This window comes from Bos indicus x Bos taurus, chromosome 23 (assembly GCF_003369695.1).
Source record: "Bos indicus x Bos taurus breed Angus x Brahman F1 hybrid chromosome 23, Bos_hybrid_MaternalHap_v2.0, whole genome shotgun sequence".
Taxonomy (NCBI): domain Eukaryota; kingdom Metazoa; phylum Chordata; class Mammalia; order Artiodactyla; family Bovidae; genus Bos; species Bos indicus x Bos taurus.
The window spans coordinates 28,232,888-28,249,347 of NC_040098.1; the positions used below are offsets into that span (position 1 = coordinate 28,232,888).

General features: G+C 58.2%; 1 protein-coding gene across 1 annotated transcript; it reads right to left on the reverse strand.

Moving 5' to 3' along the window:
- Positions 1-1,378: 1,378 nt before the first annotated feature.
- LOC113881522 (complement C4-like) lies at positions 1,379-15,780 on the reverse strand. Its single transcript, XM_027524533.1, has 41 exons — positions 15,664-15,780; positions 15,339-15,537; positions 14,951-15,152; positions 14,691-14,761; positions 14,519-14,607; positions 14,244-14,326; positions 13,967-14,063; positions 13,722-13,827; positions 13,480-13,612; positions 12,854-12,969; positions 12,567-12,743; positions 12,258-12,440; positions 11,951-12,136; positions 11,627-11,785; positions 11,243-11,369; positions 10,995-11,069; positions 10,310-10,507; positions 10,105-10,216; positions 9,943-10,013; positions 9,535-9,674; positions 9,216-9,425; positions 8,926-8,977; positions 8,738-8,827; positions 8,381-8,590; positions 8,128-8,203; positions 7,815-7,971; positions 7,602-7,715; positions 7,339-7,510; positions 6,892-7,124; positions 6,650-6,817; positions 6,224-6,283; positions 5,049-5,142; positions 4,785-4,971; positions 4,558-4,648; positions 4,343-4,417; positions 2,878-2,980; positions 2,652-2,741; positions 2,471-2,569; positions 2,211-2,294; positions 1,795-1,927; positions 1,379-1,653 (listed from the first exon to the last, which is right to left on the reverse strand). The coding sequence occupies exons 1-41, from the start codon at positions 15,726-15,728 to the stop codon at positions 1,512-1,514; spliced, it is 5,229 nt and encodes a 1,742-aa protein (XP_027380334.1). The 5' UTR covers positions 15,729-15,780; the 3' UTR covers positions 1,379-1,511.
- Positions 15,781-16,460: the final 680 nt, after the last annotated feature.

A 16,460-nucleotide genomic window follows, 5' to 3' on the forward strand; every position in this document is an offset into this window, starting at 1 on the left:
TATTTGGTTACACATGATCTTAGTTGCAGAATTGGGAATCTTAGATCTGCAGGTGCAGCATGAGGGATTTTTTTTTTTTTTCAGCTGAGGCTCTTATTTGTGGCATGTAGGAATTAGATCAAACCTGGACCCCTTGCACTGGTAGCGCAAAGTCATAGTCACTGGGCCACCAGGGAATTCCCAGGTCAGAACTACTCAAAGTTTCATGGAATGGGAGGGGACTCTGTTCGAATGGAGAGTGACCTGGACTGCTGACCTGCTTGTGAACACCGCTTCATAACGGACACCGTGTACCTTGCCAACTCCGTCTCTTCCATACCACCTCCAAATCCTAATTCCAAACAAGATAAATGATATGCGATGCCCCCAAAAGTGCTGTCCTGCCTCCAGCCTTGGGGCCTTTTATGTTCTTTCTTCTGCCTCAAATACCCTCATCTACTCCTACTCCCTTTGCTTGACTTTTCAGCCTGCCGAGTCCAACTTACAGGTCATCTCCCCAGCCCACTTCTCACATGCACCCAGACTGGTCAGAGGCCCCACAGAACCATGCAGCTCCCTGATCTCACACCATTCACAGAAGATGGGGACCTGGAGCAGGGCATGGCCTGGAGTGAGAGCTCCACAATTCCTGTTGAATGACTGAATGGCAGGCTGCTGAGTTAGCTCAGTTTCCCTCAAAAATGACCTTGGCACATTCCTCTAGATGAATTTCTAGGTTAGCCCTGAAGACCCAAGAGGTGCTGCCATAATGGGGGAGAGCTAGGCAGGCATGTGGGGAGGGTTGACCCCGGAGAACAGCGGTTCCCTCAGAGTATTAAGAAACACCAAAGTCGGCCTTTTGGTCTGTTTGAAATCAGTATCTGGATGAAGACATCATCGGACCTGATGATTGCACATTTCTGGGAAAGTTACGTAATACTACTGATAAAGGGATCCAGTGTCAAATGGGCTTTCACAAGAGCAGGTCTCAGTTAGAAGCAAGATCCCAGAAGTGCCGCATGCATGACCACAGTGGGGGACACGTGGCTGGGGAGCTGCTCACGAAGCAGAAGGCTGAGGTGCCTGGTGTGCAGCCCCCAGCCTGAGGCCCCGGTGACAGGCTGCCAGGCACAGGAGTGCCCTGCGGGCAGAGTAAAAGGGAGGTTTTAGTGCGGACATGGGATCCTCAGAGCGCAGGGTCAGCTGCCCACCATGGTCACTATGTGGCACCAAGCTCCCAAGGGGTTGTCTTGGGGAGGAGGGGATTCAGGCAGAGCTGGACACTGCAAGGGTCACCCAGGCTCTGAGAGCCTTAGATGATGCCAACCCTGGCCTGGGCCCCTGAGAACCTGGAGCAGGTGGTAGGGACGTTGGTCTCAGTCCTGGAGATACACACAGACACTTTGCTGCCAAAGGCTTTTATTGAGTCCCTGGTTTTGCCTAGGGCTCTGTTCAGGGTACCCGGCACAGCAGGAGTCCAGGCACCATCTTTCGCAGCTCTGGCTCGTCCTGGGGAAGCTGGGAGAGCTCCCTCACACCTGGCAGCCCTGTGTGCCATACTCCTGGAGGAAGCTGTTGAGCTGGGCACAGGGTGTCCGATGGCGGGTGCTCTGGCACATGCGCTCAGAGGGCATCTCCTCAATCCAGCTGTTCGAGTCCAGCAAGTACTGGGGGCTGCAGGCAAAGGGGCAGTGAGCAGGGGTCAGTGGAGGGTCAGAGGCACACCCTGAGGCACCTGGCTTCTGAGGGCACAGGGGACCGTTTCCCTTGAGAGGCGTGGGCAGAGCAGAAGACTGAGGGGTCCCGAGAACTCACTCTCCCTTGAGGTCGTAAGTGGCCCCATCCAGACCCATGATCAGATATTCTTTCCCAGGTTCCAACTGAAGGCGGCAAGAGGCTCGGACCAGGAAGTTTCTGGTCTGATCAGCGGTGGCCCTGGCATCCTTGGCTGAGGGGTGAAGGTCCACAGAGTCATTCGAGGGGAAGAGGAGGGGTGGGACAGCAGGGGGCCGGGGGGCTTTGCGCCGAGCCTCCATTTGACCCTCACCACTCCCAGCGGGCAGGTGGGACTGCATTCCTGTCTGTGGACAAGCCCAGGGCTTCGAAGAGGCTGAGGGGCTTTGAGCTCGGACTGGCTGCAGTTTCACTCCTCCAGGCACCAAGGCCCCAAAGCCAGACCTCAGCTCCCCAGTATGCCCCCCGGCCCTGCCCACTTATCGTCCCCCTCTTACTGAAATGCAGGACTTGGGTGATACGGGTCTCAAAGAGGCGGAAAGCAGCCCTGCTGTCTTCTCGGAGAACCTTAACCTGGAAGCCTGTGGGGGGTTAGGAGAAGGGAGGGAAGGTTAGTTATCCCGAGGCTAAGAGGATGGGACGTCAGTGCAGAGTGACAAGGCTGCCCATGGGCCTGAGAGGAGCAGGCCAAATCTAAGAGACCTTGAGGGGGGGTCAGGGCCAGGGCCAGGGCCAGGGCCCGGGCGGGAAGACTGACCGTAGTCCACTCGGGGAGAGTAGCAGGCGAATTTCATCCGGTAACCCTCCACGTCCTGCTGCCCACGCTCCAGGGCCCGGCGCTGTCGAGGGCACTTCCCTGAAGTCAGGGGCCCAGGTGAGACCGTGTAGGCCCCAGCCACGCCGCCTTCCCACCCCTGATCCCCGGCCCAGTGTCTCACCCTCAGCACACTGGCAGACATCCGCAGAGCACAACGTGGACAAGAGTTTGCTCTTACGTGGTGCCCCATAAAACACAGAACACTTGTGCTCTAGAGAAAAGCAGAGAGGGACGTTCATTAGGGCACTCGCCTCTCCTTGCCTCCCCAGTCCCATGGACCCACAGGACTCCCTTACCACCCTCACTGCCACCTATCCCCACCCTCCCGAGAGTCCCCGACGTCTCACCAGGGTTGTAGTAGTCATACAGGATGGCACTGGCCGGCTGTACCAGCCCCACGGGCACCTCCTGCACAGCTCCAAAGCCCACACACTCCCGGGAGGTGGGGACCTGCCATGGGGGGCGATGGGTGGAGGGAAGTCAGGGACCCACCTCTGGGCCCTGCAGACCGCTATGATGGATTTGCTTGCCTGTTTGGTTCTGGTCGATCTTATCTTCCATGTCCTTCACCATTTATTACCTTCCAGCCTCGGGATTTCTAAAAACTGCTCCCCAAGGTCTCTGCTGACTTCACTGCCCACATGGTGACCTCACCCATCTCCGGGGCCCTGAGCGGCTTCACAGAGGCTCACTTCATGGACACATCTTCACAAACCTCTCCCTACCCTCAGGGCTAGCTTCCAGACCAGCCCTGATTCTGACCTGCTCATTTCTGACCTTCCTGCTGGTCCCTCACAGAGGCACAGGCCCCAGCGCAGGCCCTTCCCCTTCTCTGTGCTCTCCTGGGGCAGTCTCACCGCTCCCCAAACTGCAGGCGCGTGGCTCCTGAACCAAATGTTCAGCCTGATTCTTGTATTGGGATTTTTACAAGATGTATTAAACTCTCCCAATTCCCACTGCCTGCCCTCCAAACCCACTCACCCCCTCCATAGCTTCACTGATACACCTAAGGCCTCACTTGTCTCCTAGGTACCACCAAGTGCTAGCCCTCTGCCGTCCTCTCTGACCCGCCACTCGTGTAGGCCCTGATCCCTCTCCTCATGGCCACGCTGCTCCAGTCCAGCCTGGTATCGCACACGAGTTTCCTTCCTAAGCTGCACGGTGAGCTCCCTGACTTGACATCTTCCTCATTTTCTTCAACCAGACTCCTCTGCCTGGCTTCTCTAGCCAACAGGGTCCGTCCCCTCTGCACACAGTGGGCAGGGAGGGCCTCCCCGACCCACAGACACATGGCGAATGGTATCACAGTATTAACACGCCTTTTTCACATTTCTCTCCAAAGGTTACAATAAATATTCAAAAAAATTTTGGAGGGCCATCAGAGAGTTGATAACTGTGTGTTAGTCAAATTTGGCCATGGGAAAGAAAAACAACAACTCTTCTGGGTCCACCATCATTCTAAAAACAAAAACAAAACACACTTGAATATCAAAACGGGAAGTTCAACAACAAAAAAGCCGTCCCTCACGACGAATAAATTCAAATTTAAGAAAGGCGCTCTCTCAAGCCCTCCCCGGCTGACTGGCACTGGGCCCAAAGCCACCGAAGGGGCTCAGCCCCGCCTCCCTGCAGGCAGTGGGGAACCTCCCTGGCCAAGGCTCTGACCCCCTCCTGTCCTGCCTTCCTGCTCACTCCACAAGGTCTCTCCCAGAGCAGTAGCTGCTGATACACCTGCCTCCTGGGAATCCTCCTAACACGAGCTCAGGAAACCCAGTGCCAGCTGTGCGCCCCTCTGTCACCCTCCTTGCTCACCGAGTCGAAGTACAGCAGGACGTGGGGACCCTCGGTCTCAAAGTGGCTCACGTAACGGTCGGAGAGGGAGGTCAGCTGTGGGGAACGGGAGCCGGGAGTCACAAGGAGAAAGCCCCCGGCCGCCTGCACGTGACAGGGCTCAGCAGCTGGGGCTGCTGCGGGGATGGGGCAGGGCTCCTGGGGCACAGGCGGCCCCTCTGGGTGGCTGGTCACACCTTCTCCAGGTCAGCCCGCAGGGCGTGGAATCCACTCAAGAGGGTGATGTCCGCAATGGCCATGCCTGACAGCCCCACCTTGCCAGTCCGCCTGTGGAGACATGTGCCTGTTGTCTGGGTCGCCCCCCACCTGGTGCCAGGCTGCAGACACCCAGCCCCAACCTCGGCCCTGCCTCCCTCTCCCAGCCCGGCAGCACCCACACGCCCAGGGCCACCCCAGGGCTCACCAGATGCACACAGTGTACTGCACCCTGGATTCTCGCTCCTCAGCTGCCTTGGGGGCCTCCCTCCTCCGGCGGTTCCTCCGACCGTCAAATAGCTGCAGGGGTGTCACGGGCCGGGAGTGGGCCTCGGGGTCATCCCCGGCTAGCAAGTCCTCATACTCGTAGTCCTCGTAGTCCTCCTCCGCCTCCACTGCGAGGGGACAGCACTGTGGCTCAGCCCTGGCACCACCCCCTCAGAGACCCACAGCCTGTGACCCCAACACTCACTCGTGTACTCGACGTGGCCCATGACCGTCACTTCAATCTGAAGATCCTGGCAGGTCGTGTTCGTCATGTCCATGACGTTGTAGCTGCGAAGGACCTGGTTCATCAGGGGGTGGGAAGAGGACATGCGGACACTTAGGGCCACAGACCTCTCTGCAGAGCCACATGGAAGGGCTCTGGATCCCTTAGCTCCTGGGCTAAGAGCTTTGAGGCCTTCTGCCCTTTCCCATCCTGCCCCTGGACCTGTCCAGAAATACAAATGGACTCAGGTGTTGGGTGAGTAGGGGGTGCAGGGTCCTGGCACGGGGGCAAGCATTGTACAGAAGCACCGGAGAGGCTTTAATGGAAAGTTCAGGAAATGCGCCTGGCCTAGGCTTGAAAGAGGAAAATGAGTTTGTCAGGTGGGACAAGAAGATCCTGGAGGTCATTCAAAGCTAAGAGATGTGTGTACATGGGAGGATCTGTCCCACTGGGGAGGTGGGCGGGGCTGAGGCGAAAACACAGGCGGAGGTACTGGGGAGGTGGGCGGGGCTGGGGAGTAAGCAGAGAAGGAGTTACTGGGGAGGTCAGTGGGAGTCAGGGGGAAAGCACATGAGGAGTTACTGGGGAGGTGGGCTGGGCTGAAGAGAACGCAGAGGAGGAGTTACTGGGGAGGTGGGCGGGGCTGGGGAGAAAGCAGAGGAGGAGTTACACTGGATTTGGGCGTGGCTGGAGAGAAAGCAGAGGAGGAGTTACTGGGGAGGTGGACAGAGCTGGGATGAAGACAGAGAAGTCTCCCGGGTCATAAGGCAAGGCTTAGTATGGTGGGGGCCGCTAAGATGGCCCCAGGAGTGGCAGCTGTGCTTCTGCAGGGATGGACTCTGTCAGCCAGACAAGAGACACAGGAGGAAGAGAAGGTTTGGGGCTCAACCACGTCAGAGATGCTCAGAGCTCAGGGGAGACACTTGGCTTGAGGGGCCAAGTGTTTGAGCATCAGCACTGAGGGCTGAAGGGGACCACAGGTGCCCAGAAAGAGTGGAGAGCAGAGTGAGGGGCACCTGCCCAGGACAGAGCACAGGGAACGGCAACCCAGGGGCCTCTTCCTCCTTCCGAGACCATGAGCTCTGCCTGCAGGTCTCCCACTCAACACCCCGGCTTCACCCTGATGGGCCTGCCTGCCCAGTGCCACCAGCTCTCACCTTCAAGGTTCCTTTGCTGTTTCCTCTCACCTCCACGTTAATCTTGCTTCCCAGGGAAAACTTTCACAAGCACAAAAGGGAAAGAGATGTCAGAAGGGCACACTGTTGCTTCAACTTACCTCCTCCACCAAAATAACTCCACCTCCTCTCCCCACCTCTCTTTTCAACACTTTCTACCTTCACCTGCATTCTCTCTCCACCATCTCCTAAACCTTCTGTAGATTCTGCATGGATCATTTTTACATCAGATCAATGAATCTCAGAGGTTGGGTGACTTGCTACAGCTCACAGAGCCAGTAAGTCTTCCCACAGTTATCAGAAAGAGGGGCCATAGGGATTCAGCAGGGGTGAGGAAGAGGGGATGGCTTCTGGCCTGGCCGAGGGAGGCCCAGGTGTCCCGGTCACCCAGGTGAGGGCACGGTTCACCTGCAGCTCCTCCTCCAGCCTGTGGACTTGGTGGTTGGTCAGCTGCAACACGTGGGACTTGAGCCCACTGCGGCCCAAGGAGCTCAGGGTCACGTTGAGCCCCTTCTCCTCGGCGGTGTGGGACGCAATCCAGTACGCAGACAGGGCGTCCAGAGCCACAACAGTGTCCTGGGGCAAATGGGCCGTGTCTCAGGTACTCGGGCTCAGGACCAGCCACCCTAGAATCCCAGGACAGCCCCTACCTGGGTGCTGCGGAATCCCCCTTGGAAGCTGCCCTGGCGGGTAAGCCAGGATGCAGCCTGGTCGGCCAACTCAGCCTTGCCCTCCCATAGCAGCAGGTGTAGCAGGCCGTAGGCCGTGGTTTCAATCCAGAGGGCCGGAGCCTGGGGAATGGGGTCTGCTGGGCTGTGTGGAGCCAGAGTGGGTGACAGGACGTTGCTTGGAGAAGTGGTGACTGAGCCCCAGTACAGCTTATCTGGAGTGAAAGGAGACCCACAGGTGAACAGGGGAGGATCTTAGATGTCTGGCCCTTTGACGCCCCCCCCTTTAGTCTCTCCTGATTTCCCAATCACCCCCGCTTATGCTCTGATTCCCTGCGAGGGCCTCCATTCATTCCGTTTCTCCCTTTGGACATGCTCAGGGATCTCAAGCTCTCCCAAGCCTCAGGACCACTGCCAGGACCCCCTCACCACCGATGTCCTTGGCCATGGCCATGAGGTTGTTGTGGGCAGCTCTCCGCAGGTCCTCGGGGGCCTCGGTCAGCGACAGGGCGTAGGCCGTGATGGCGGAGGCGTGGGAGCCCAGGAGCCCAGAGGTTGCTTTCGCCCCCAAGAAGGTGTTTGCTCTTGAGATGGAATTTTCCTGGAAGAAAGTGTGTGTGGGGGAGAGGTCTGTGGACTGGGCTCCTGACGGGAAAGGGCATCAGCAAAGAGCAGACACATTGCTGCCTTACCACTCTCCTCAACTGCTCAGAATTTTTCTCTGGGAAGACCGCCAGCCCGTGGTGAAGGGCGATGACCACGAAGGCGGTGAGCGCCACAGTCTCATCACTTCCTACTAAGCCTCCCTGGTTGTAGTAGGAAGAATAGGGGGATCAACCGGGAGTGGGGAGGGGCAGGGTGACTCTTCCCTCCTGTGCCCTTGGCCCAGTCTCCCAGCCCCATACCTGCATGCTCCTATCCATTACTGGAAAGGGATCATGGAACGAGCCATCATCCTGTTGCTGGGACAGCAGCCACATGGCTGTCTCCTGCAGCTTTTCAGGTGAGCCGCCTACCTGATCCTGGGCCAAACTCAGTATCTTCAGCACAAAGGCCGTGAGCCTAGAAGGGAGGAAGGCATGGCTTGGGATATCCACTAGATGCTACAGGGGACATTGGACCACTACTGGGGTTCCTATTTGCTCTCCCATAATAGCTGGCTCTGCCCCCACCAGCTGTGGCCCCTCCCATACACCAAGGACACTCCCCCAAACTCACCAGGTGCTACTGTCCCGATGTAACCAAGCCCCGTAGGAACCATCTCTTTTTCGAAACTCCTGGATCCGCGTGTAGCCTTGGAGGGGAGAGGCAGCTGAGGTCACACCAACTCCCCCACTGCTGTGGCCAGGCCACGCTCAATATTTCCACTGGGGACCGCATCTCTCTTCCCTGCTCTGACCACCCGGGCTGCCCAGCTTCCATTAATTGCCCTCTTCTGGCCCCCAGTCCTGCTTGTCGCTACACTCAGAACCTTTCTGGATGAGATCCACGGCGCGGTCCTTGGTCTCAGGGGGCAGCATGCTCCACTGCTCCGTCATGTCCAGATAGCGGGAAGCAGCCAGTGTTGGAGCCAACAGGGTCATGGTTTGTTCCCCGCAGCCTTGGGGAAGCCTCAGGAGGGAGGCCAGGCCTCCTGGTGACAAGGCCCCCTCAGAGCCCAGTGCTTCCAGTGGATCCGAGGCTATGGGGAGGGACAGGATGGAGGGTCAGAGAGCAGGTCAGGGGGCCAGGGTGGGAGGGTCATGGAGTCTCAGGATCAAACAGAAATTCCCAGGTTTCCCATGAATCCAAGAGAGGCCCCTGGGAAAGGACTGGAGGACACGCCCACCTGTGACTCTGACGAAACTCTTGAAATCTCCTTCAGGGATAATATTGGGATCAGAGTTGCCAGGAATTTCCAAGGTCCGGCCTCGGGGATCTGGGAAGATGAGGGGAGTCAGCGGTCTGTCCTGCTGCCCACGCCCTCTGTCCCCTCCCACCCCAGGACACTGCTGTCTGTGAGTGGAGGTCACTCACCCAGGGGGTTGAGTTCATAGACCATCTCCTCCCTGTGAAGGGCCCCTTCTCTCTGTGGAGGGGAAACGGAGCTGTGAGAGGTCACACAGGCTACAGCCTGCCCCTCCCAGCGCACACTCCTCAGGACTTGCAGTTGGAACTTCAGGGACACAGTGGGGCCAGGATTGTGGAAAGTGCAATGGACCAAAGCATTGGGTTTGGGGGTGGCCTCAGCCCTGTTGCAGGGAGAGGGCCAGAGCAGGGGATGAATCTGGGAGCTGGGGACCTAGATTCAGGGGTGTTCCATTCACCTCGACTTGTAGAATCTTAGATATTGCGTCCCCCACAGGGAAATCAAAGGATCCTCGAGCCACCACCTTCAGGGACACGGCAGCAGCTGCGATGGGCACCACAGAGAAGCCAACGGGCCGGGCAGAGCCCGCGGGCACCTGCACCTGCTGGGCGAGCCCTCCACCCCCGGCCAGGCACAGCCCCTCCACTGGGGACACGTGGACGCTCACCTGGGGGCAGGAAGACGGGGAGGGCCAGAGTCCCAGCCCAGTTAGGCTCCCCACCCTCACCTGCCCGTCCCCCGCCACCACCGTGCGCACAGCCGCCAAGGGGCCTCACAGTCAGATCGCTATCCAGGTAGTTGTAGAGGACAGGCCGCAGCTCGAGCTGCTCAAAGCGGCGGACAGAGACCGGCAGGCGGAGGTGCATGTGGAATTCACGGAACACTCGGAGTCGGGCCGGGGTGGCCACACACAAGCCTGATGGATCAAGGGCACATATGAGAAGCCTGGGGGGATCACACCCAGGGGACCCCAGCAGTGAGGGGCAACGCCCGCCCCTGGTCCCCCCACTTCCCACCCATCCCCTGCCTGCCATTGCTCTCTGGCTTCAGGCCCCATGCTCGGCATGCAGACATCTCCAGGTCTCTGCCCCTCCTTCCTGTACCAAGAGCTAAGGACCAAGCAGGGAGCCTCGACCAGGGAGCCTGGAAAAGGGAGGCCCAGGGCCCAGGCAGGGTGACGGCACCTGTGGTTTTGGACAGGCTCACGCCGTGGATCTCCCACGTGGTCAGAGAGTCCGGGAGCAGCAGTCGCAATCTGCAGTGGGAAAGGTGAGAAGCTGGGTCCCACGCTGGGCAGGACCCCGACACAGCCCAGAGACAAGGCCAGGCCCCACGCGCGCCCTCACTGGGAGAAGCGGTCCACTTCTTCCACTTTCCAAAGCCAGTTCTCGGGGAAGAAGCTGCGCACGGGGATGTCATCCTCTTCGATCAGGTCCTCCTCCTGCAGGAGCTCCATGGCTGCGGGGGCACACGGTGGAGGGCAGTGAGGAGGGGGCCGTCCTGACCCTCCAGGGGCCCCGGCCAGTGCCCCGGCCACACCCAGCCCCTCACCTCGGGCCAGGCCCACCTGGCCCCTGGTCCGGGCCTTCTTGCGCAGGCTCTCGGCAAACTGGCAGCAGGACAGGAAGGGCTCGCGGCAGGCCGGCTGCTGCACCCGGGCCACCCGCTGCTCACAGGTGCGCGCCATGGGCAGCCGCGTCAGCCCGTCCTGGCAGCAGCGCTTGGCGACGGGGGAAGTGTACTGGCCCACTGCAGGACCAGGTGAGGGTGAGCGTGAGGCACGCCTCATCCCCGGCCCGACCTCTAGATGTACCAGGACTCACCATGAGAGACCAGGAACTTGAGGGTGGTCAAAGCAGAGCACCACCCCCCGCCCCCTTTCACTCCAGAACTGTGGTGTCTGGATTACTAGCCCGGACACCACGAACGGGCTCAATCGGGAGCAGAGGACCCAACAGGCAGACCTGCATCCCAAGCCTCGGGCCCAAGTGGAGAACTGCATATGCCTTAGTCGCTCAGGTGTGTCCAACTCTGAGACCCATAGACTGTAGCCCACCAGGCTCCTCTGTCCATGGAATTCTCCAGGCAAGAATACTGGAGCCGGTAGCCATTCCCTTCTTCAGGGGATCTTTCCAACCCAGGGATCAAACCTGGGTCTCGTGCATTGCAGGCAGATTCTTTACCATCTGAGCCACCAGGGAAGCCCTAGAGAATTACATGGGCACCCTCAACTCACGTTTCTCATGAATCGCCTTTTGGAAGTTCACATTTCTCTTTTTCCTAGACTTTGACTCCTTGGGACAGCTCAGACCTGGTAGAGAGCAGGACTGCAGTCAGCAGGAGGGTGCAGGGCCTCCCCCTCCCCTCTGAGTCTCCCCTCCCAGCCCAGCCCTTCCCACCCCTCCTCTTCCTGTCTTTCCCCTTCAGGCCCCTCCTTCCTCCTTATCCTCCCACCACCCACTCCCCTTCCTCCTCTGTCCTCACTCTTTCTGATTTCAGTCCGATGGTCTCCATCAGAAAAGGCCAGACCAGCTGCTTTGAACACTTGAGGGGCAGTGTCTCCACCGCCGGGACCACAGCCAAGGTCATAGCTGTTCATAGCTTCGAAGACCTGGCCAGAAAAGGCAGAGATGCTGCAGAGACAAGAGTGGCTGTGGCCACGATCGCATACTCAGCTGTAGGTGAGAGGGCAGGGTCCACACAAGTACGAGAGAGACACAGAGAGCGGAAACAGAGGCCACCAGGGCCAAGGCTCAAGGGAGGAGTGGCAGCAGTCCAGCTGAGTGAGTTCTAGTGCCTGCCTGGGGTCGGGCAGCAGGAAGATGAACCTGGGAGGGAAGGGAGGATCAGAGAGAGGACCTGACCAACCTTGACCATGTCGAGGGGTTTGTGGGACTTGCCACCCACAGCATACAGAGCCGTGTCCACAGCTCCCAGGGCCACCAGGGCTCGAGACTCTGTTTTCAGGTTGAGTTTCACAGTGTCCCCAGGACGATACGCCTTGGAACTGTCCACGTTCAGCTCCAGCTGGCAGAGGTGGCAGGTGGGGGGCAGTCGGGGTGGGGAGAACTCGTTCAGTCTTGTGCATCCTCAGTGCACCCCAAACTAAATCACCCCATTTGCAGTCATGCAGTCTTCTCTCTTAATCCTCCCAGCACACGCACACACCCCATCTCTTCCGATGCCAGTTACCTTCCCCTCACAGCCTCCAGCCTGGACGTCCACTCGCAGGGAGTTGGCCACCGGGACGCCCCCGTTATAGTAGAAGGCCACGAGGTGGAAGGAGGGCACCAGGTGATGGTCCACAAACACGGAGATGGAGGTCAGGTGGCTCCTGGGCTCTCGATGTACAGACACGATCTGGCCCCGGGACACGATCTGGAGGACAGCAGGGTGCTCCTCACTGCCCATCCCATGCCCTGAGGCTGCCACCCACCCTGAGGGCTCCTTCCTCTTGAGACCCTCCCACCCTGTCCCCCCTGTGGCCCCTCATGCGCACCATGTAGTAGAAGTAGGAGAAGCTCCCACTGATGCCCACGGCTCGCAGGTTTAGGTTAAGGGTCTCTCCGACTTTAAGAGGTCGCGGATTCTGCCACTCAATGGACAAAAACCCAGAGCTTCTGGACAGGGGCGCTTTCACAGTGAGACTGCCTACCGCAGGGTAGGGGGAGCCTGCAGACACCTGGAGAGAGGGCAGAGGTCGCAGGGTCAATGGAAAGGGCACAGGCACCCAGCTTCCCCCCCTCTACCTACCAGCCTGGGAACCTTCTCTCCTAGCCCCCTCACTCCCATGAGGGTGGGGTCCTACTGAGAGCTGCATTTCTGAGATGGTCCGAGGAACACCAATGGAGACAATGACTTGGCCGCTCCCATCTGTGTTCTGTTCAAAGTCCCGGTTTTTAGAAGTCGATCCAGAAAACAACTTGGCAGACACTTTGACGGGAATGCCAGAGGCTGGGGAGCCTGACATGTCACGGACCAGGGCCTAGGGAGATGAGGGAGGGGCAGAGGGAAGAGTGCAGTCAGTGAGACGCGGCCCCCTCCTGCCCACCACCTCCGGCGCCCACTGCTCATCCTCCCCCTTCCAGAAGAAACCTGCAGCAGGAAGGGGACCCCAGGTATAAGCTGCTGCTTGGTTTTGCTTAGATCCAGGGAGAAGGGAGATAACACGAAACGCCAGGACGTGAGCTCTGCCTCCTCCATCTCTCCTCCTGCAAGATACAGAGTGGAGAGAGGTGGACACAGAAACCTGGGAAGAGAGGAAAAGGAGGGCTGGGGGCAGGGAAGGGGCACTCTAGTGTTTCCCTCCACCAAGGCTGAACTTTTCAGGGTCAAGCTGCCTCCTACTCATCTCTATGTTTCCTGAGGACAACACAGGAAACAGCACACAGATGGTGTATAACACAGCTCTGCTGATAGACTTATGGATGATGGATACATAGATGGACGGATTGATGGATGGATGGAAGGATGTGTTTTGGACAGAGATATAGATGAGGGATGCGTGGATGGATGAGTGGAATAAAATATATTGAGACAGTAGGAAGGTCACCTTTCCCAGAAACAGCTCAGAAATGCAGTTGTAGAGAGAGTCTTCTGGGTCTTTCCTGACTTTGTGTCCCAGTCGAGGGGAAGCAGGGTGGCGTTGGTGCTAGAAACAGAGGGTCAGCTCGGAGGTCAGAGGTGAGGGTCCAGGGTTATAATCAGGGGAAGCTACTCACCTGGAGACTCAATAACGGCTGCTGCAACATACAGGTGCAGCCCTGGGAGGTCATCAGTGCTAATATTAAGCTTCTCCAGCACACCCTGAAACTCAGCCTTTTGCAGGGAAATTTGGCACTGGCCATCCACCAGCTGGGGCAAAGAAGACAGGACAGAGAATGAGACTCGAGTCTCCCACCTCACCTCCTCACGCCGCCTCACTCTCCTCACCCACCTCACGCACCTCAACCCTCCTTCCTACCTTGGTCTGACTCTCCAGGCCCCGCAGGAAAGTCTTTTCACCGTCCTCACCCAGGAGCCCAAAGCGCACGTATGCCACCCCCTGCACTGGCTTCCCGTAGATGTACCTGCCACCGAGGAGAGATTCGGACAAGGGGCTGAGGGCTGGGGCAAGGGAGGGAAGTGGGGTTCCACAGCACATTCACGCTGCATGGGGCATCCTGGGATCAGGCCCAGTGTGAGGGACCATGTGCGAGGGGGAGTTACCTGGCCTGGATGATCACTTGGATGTCACTAAGAAAGCCAGGTGTTGTCAGGATGTAGGGGTTTTCAGGAATGATCTTCACCTCAAAGTTGGGGAGAACTGACCCAAGGCAAAGGGAGGGCAGATCAGACTCTAGTGAAAGGACCTTTAAAATATTATCCTCCCCTTGGGGTTGTGGCAGCCGCGTCTCTCTTCCCTGGCCCTGCACCCCCCACCTCTGCTCCACCCCTTCCTCCTTACAGACAAGGAGCACTTGTCCCTCCCATCTCTAGCTCTCACCATATTTCTTCACCTCAAACTGGGTGCTGCTATTAGAATCCAGGCTGTCTGAGAATCGGGCTGAGATTTTCCATGTTCCTGGCCTGAGGACGGACAAGGGAGAGACTCAAACCCATTCATGCAAGAGGCCCACAGCCAGCCAGTGACCCAGAGACTATGGGGTGATCCAGGGGCTGAGGGAGCTCAGGACTGGACCATGTGCTGTAGTTGGCCAGCTGGGGGAAGTGGGAGTTAGAGAAGTGTCGGAGGGAGCAGTCTGAGGGAGAGATGCTCACGCTGAGATGTCTGGGATCAAAAAGTTGTCCTGGAAGATGGAGGAGGGAGCAAACACTTCCCTTTTCCGCACGCGGAAGCCTTGAGAGTTCTGCAATGGGAGTGAAGTGGTCACAGCCACAGGCCAGTTCAGCAGCCCTGGCCCCTTAGGAAGCTCAGAGGTCGGGGGCTCACCTCCACCGTGACCGTGAGGATGTCAGTGGCCGGGCGCATCTTCTGATCCAGAGCAAAGACTCGGTAGCGAACTGGAAATGGAGGATGAGGAGGTGAGCAGGAGCCATGGGAGGATGGGCCCTGGACCCCAGACCCCCTCCCAGAAAGTGAAGGGAAGGAGAACAAATGTTTGCAAAGCAGCCTTCCTGTGAGGGGCTTCAGGTTATCTCACTCAAGTGGCTGGGAAGGCATGAAAGGTGGAGGTCCTGGCGCCAACTCACCCTGCTGGCCAGGGTTATAAACGGGCTGGTCCGTCTGCAGAAAGAGGTGCCCCCGGCGAGAGGAGAACAACAGGTTGACACCCTGCATGTCTGTCTGTTTGGACAGAGAGTCCCTTAGCCATGAGGACTGCACCATCAGCTGCACCTCGGGGGCTCTGCGGAGCAGATGGAGGCGACAGACCCTGGCCTGTTCCTGGGGGATCTGGAAGAGAGGGAGAAGGAGTGGGTGAGAGAGCAGAAGGGAAAAGACAGACTGAAACACAGAGAAACACAGGGCTGGGAGGGGAGGAAGGGAGCAGGGGGATGAGAAGACAAAGATGTTTCCAAGAAGACAGAGGAGAACAGGAGGTGGGGCGCTGGGTGGCACCGGGAGGGAGTAGGCCTTTACCGGGACGTTGAGGAGTATGAAGTCTCTGTCTGAGCTGAGGCTGAAATCCACCTTCGGGGAGCAGAGCTCATTAACATGGGATGGGTTCCTCAGGAACACGGATCCTCTCACCACCTGTCCTGAAGGAGCATCCTGGAGTTTCACGGCCACAGACAGGGGGACCCCTATGCGAACCACAGAAGGAGAAAACAGGAGCAACCTGGGAAGAACAGGTGCGAGTCAACAGCCAGCCTCCAGCCTTCCCCCCGAATCAAGACCCTCTGAGCCCACTCTCCCCTCGCCAGCCCTGGCCCTGTTCAAGCTCTCCGCATCCTGCCTCCAGGACCTGGGCTTCTGCAGAGACAAGGCGAAGAAGCAAGATGCCCAGATCAGCCCCCAGAGGAGCCTCATGGCTGGAGGACCTGAGGGGTTCAGACCCGCCTGCTCCTTTCTGGTTAACCCAGGGCTTGGAGCAGAGTTTTAACTCTGGACCTTGCTCCTCCCCTGGCCCAGATAAGCCGGGAAACCACGTGACAACCAAGAACTGCAACTGGCCCCAGACCCAGAACTGGGAGGGGGCACCCCAGACACCTGGGTCTCTTGAGAGAATCATGGACTCAACTGAGTCCTTCCCTGTTAACCCTCTCATCCCAATGCCCCGGGCACCAGCACTGCTGCCTGGGTCTGTGTGCCTGTGCATATAGCGTGCACACACACACATCTGCCCAGCAGGGCCCCACGTGGCTCAGCAAATGGTTCAGACACATGGCTCCTTTCTTGGTCCCACAAAACAAGATACTAAGAAACCTGTCTCTTACTGTCCATGCACGCAGGCTTGGTCGCTTCAGTCATGTCCAATCTGTGACACGAGGTCGGTAGCCCACCAGGCTCCTCTGTCTATGGAATTTTCCCAGGAAGAATACTGGAGTGCCAAGAATACTGGTTGCCATTTCCTCCTCCAGGGGATCTTCCTGACCCAGTCTCCTGAACAGACAGGTGGATTCTTTACCACTGAGCCACCTGGGAAACCTGTCTCTTACAATAACTCCCGCAAAGCCTGAACTACATCAGCTTTTTGCTTTTAGTAGGCTCTAACAGAAATTCTGTTGTTTGGGAGATCAGACATATCCTCACCATCCCACA

What these genes read in the sequence shown, in the direction of transcription:
- LOC113881522 (XM_027524533.1), bottom strand. Translation starts at nt 15,728, where the DNA reads ATGAGGCTCCTCTGGGGGCTGATCTGGGCATCTTGCTTCTTCGCCTTG. An exon ending in TCTCAGAAATGCAGCTCTCA is followed by an intron (nt 12,441 to 12,566) that starts GTAGGACCCCAC and finishes CCCTCTCTCCAG; the next exon opens with GTGTCTGCAGGCTCCCCCTA. An exon ending in GAAGTGGACCGCTTCTCCCA is followed by an intron (nt 10,014 to 10,104) that starts GTGAGGGCGCGC and finishes TTCCCACTGCAG; the next exon opens with ATTGCGACTGCTGCTCCCGG.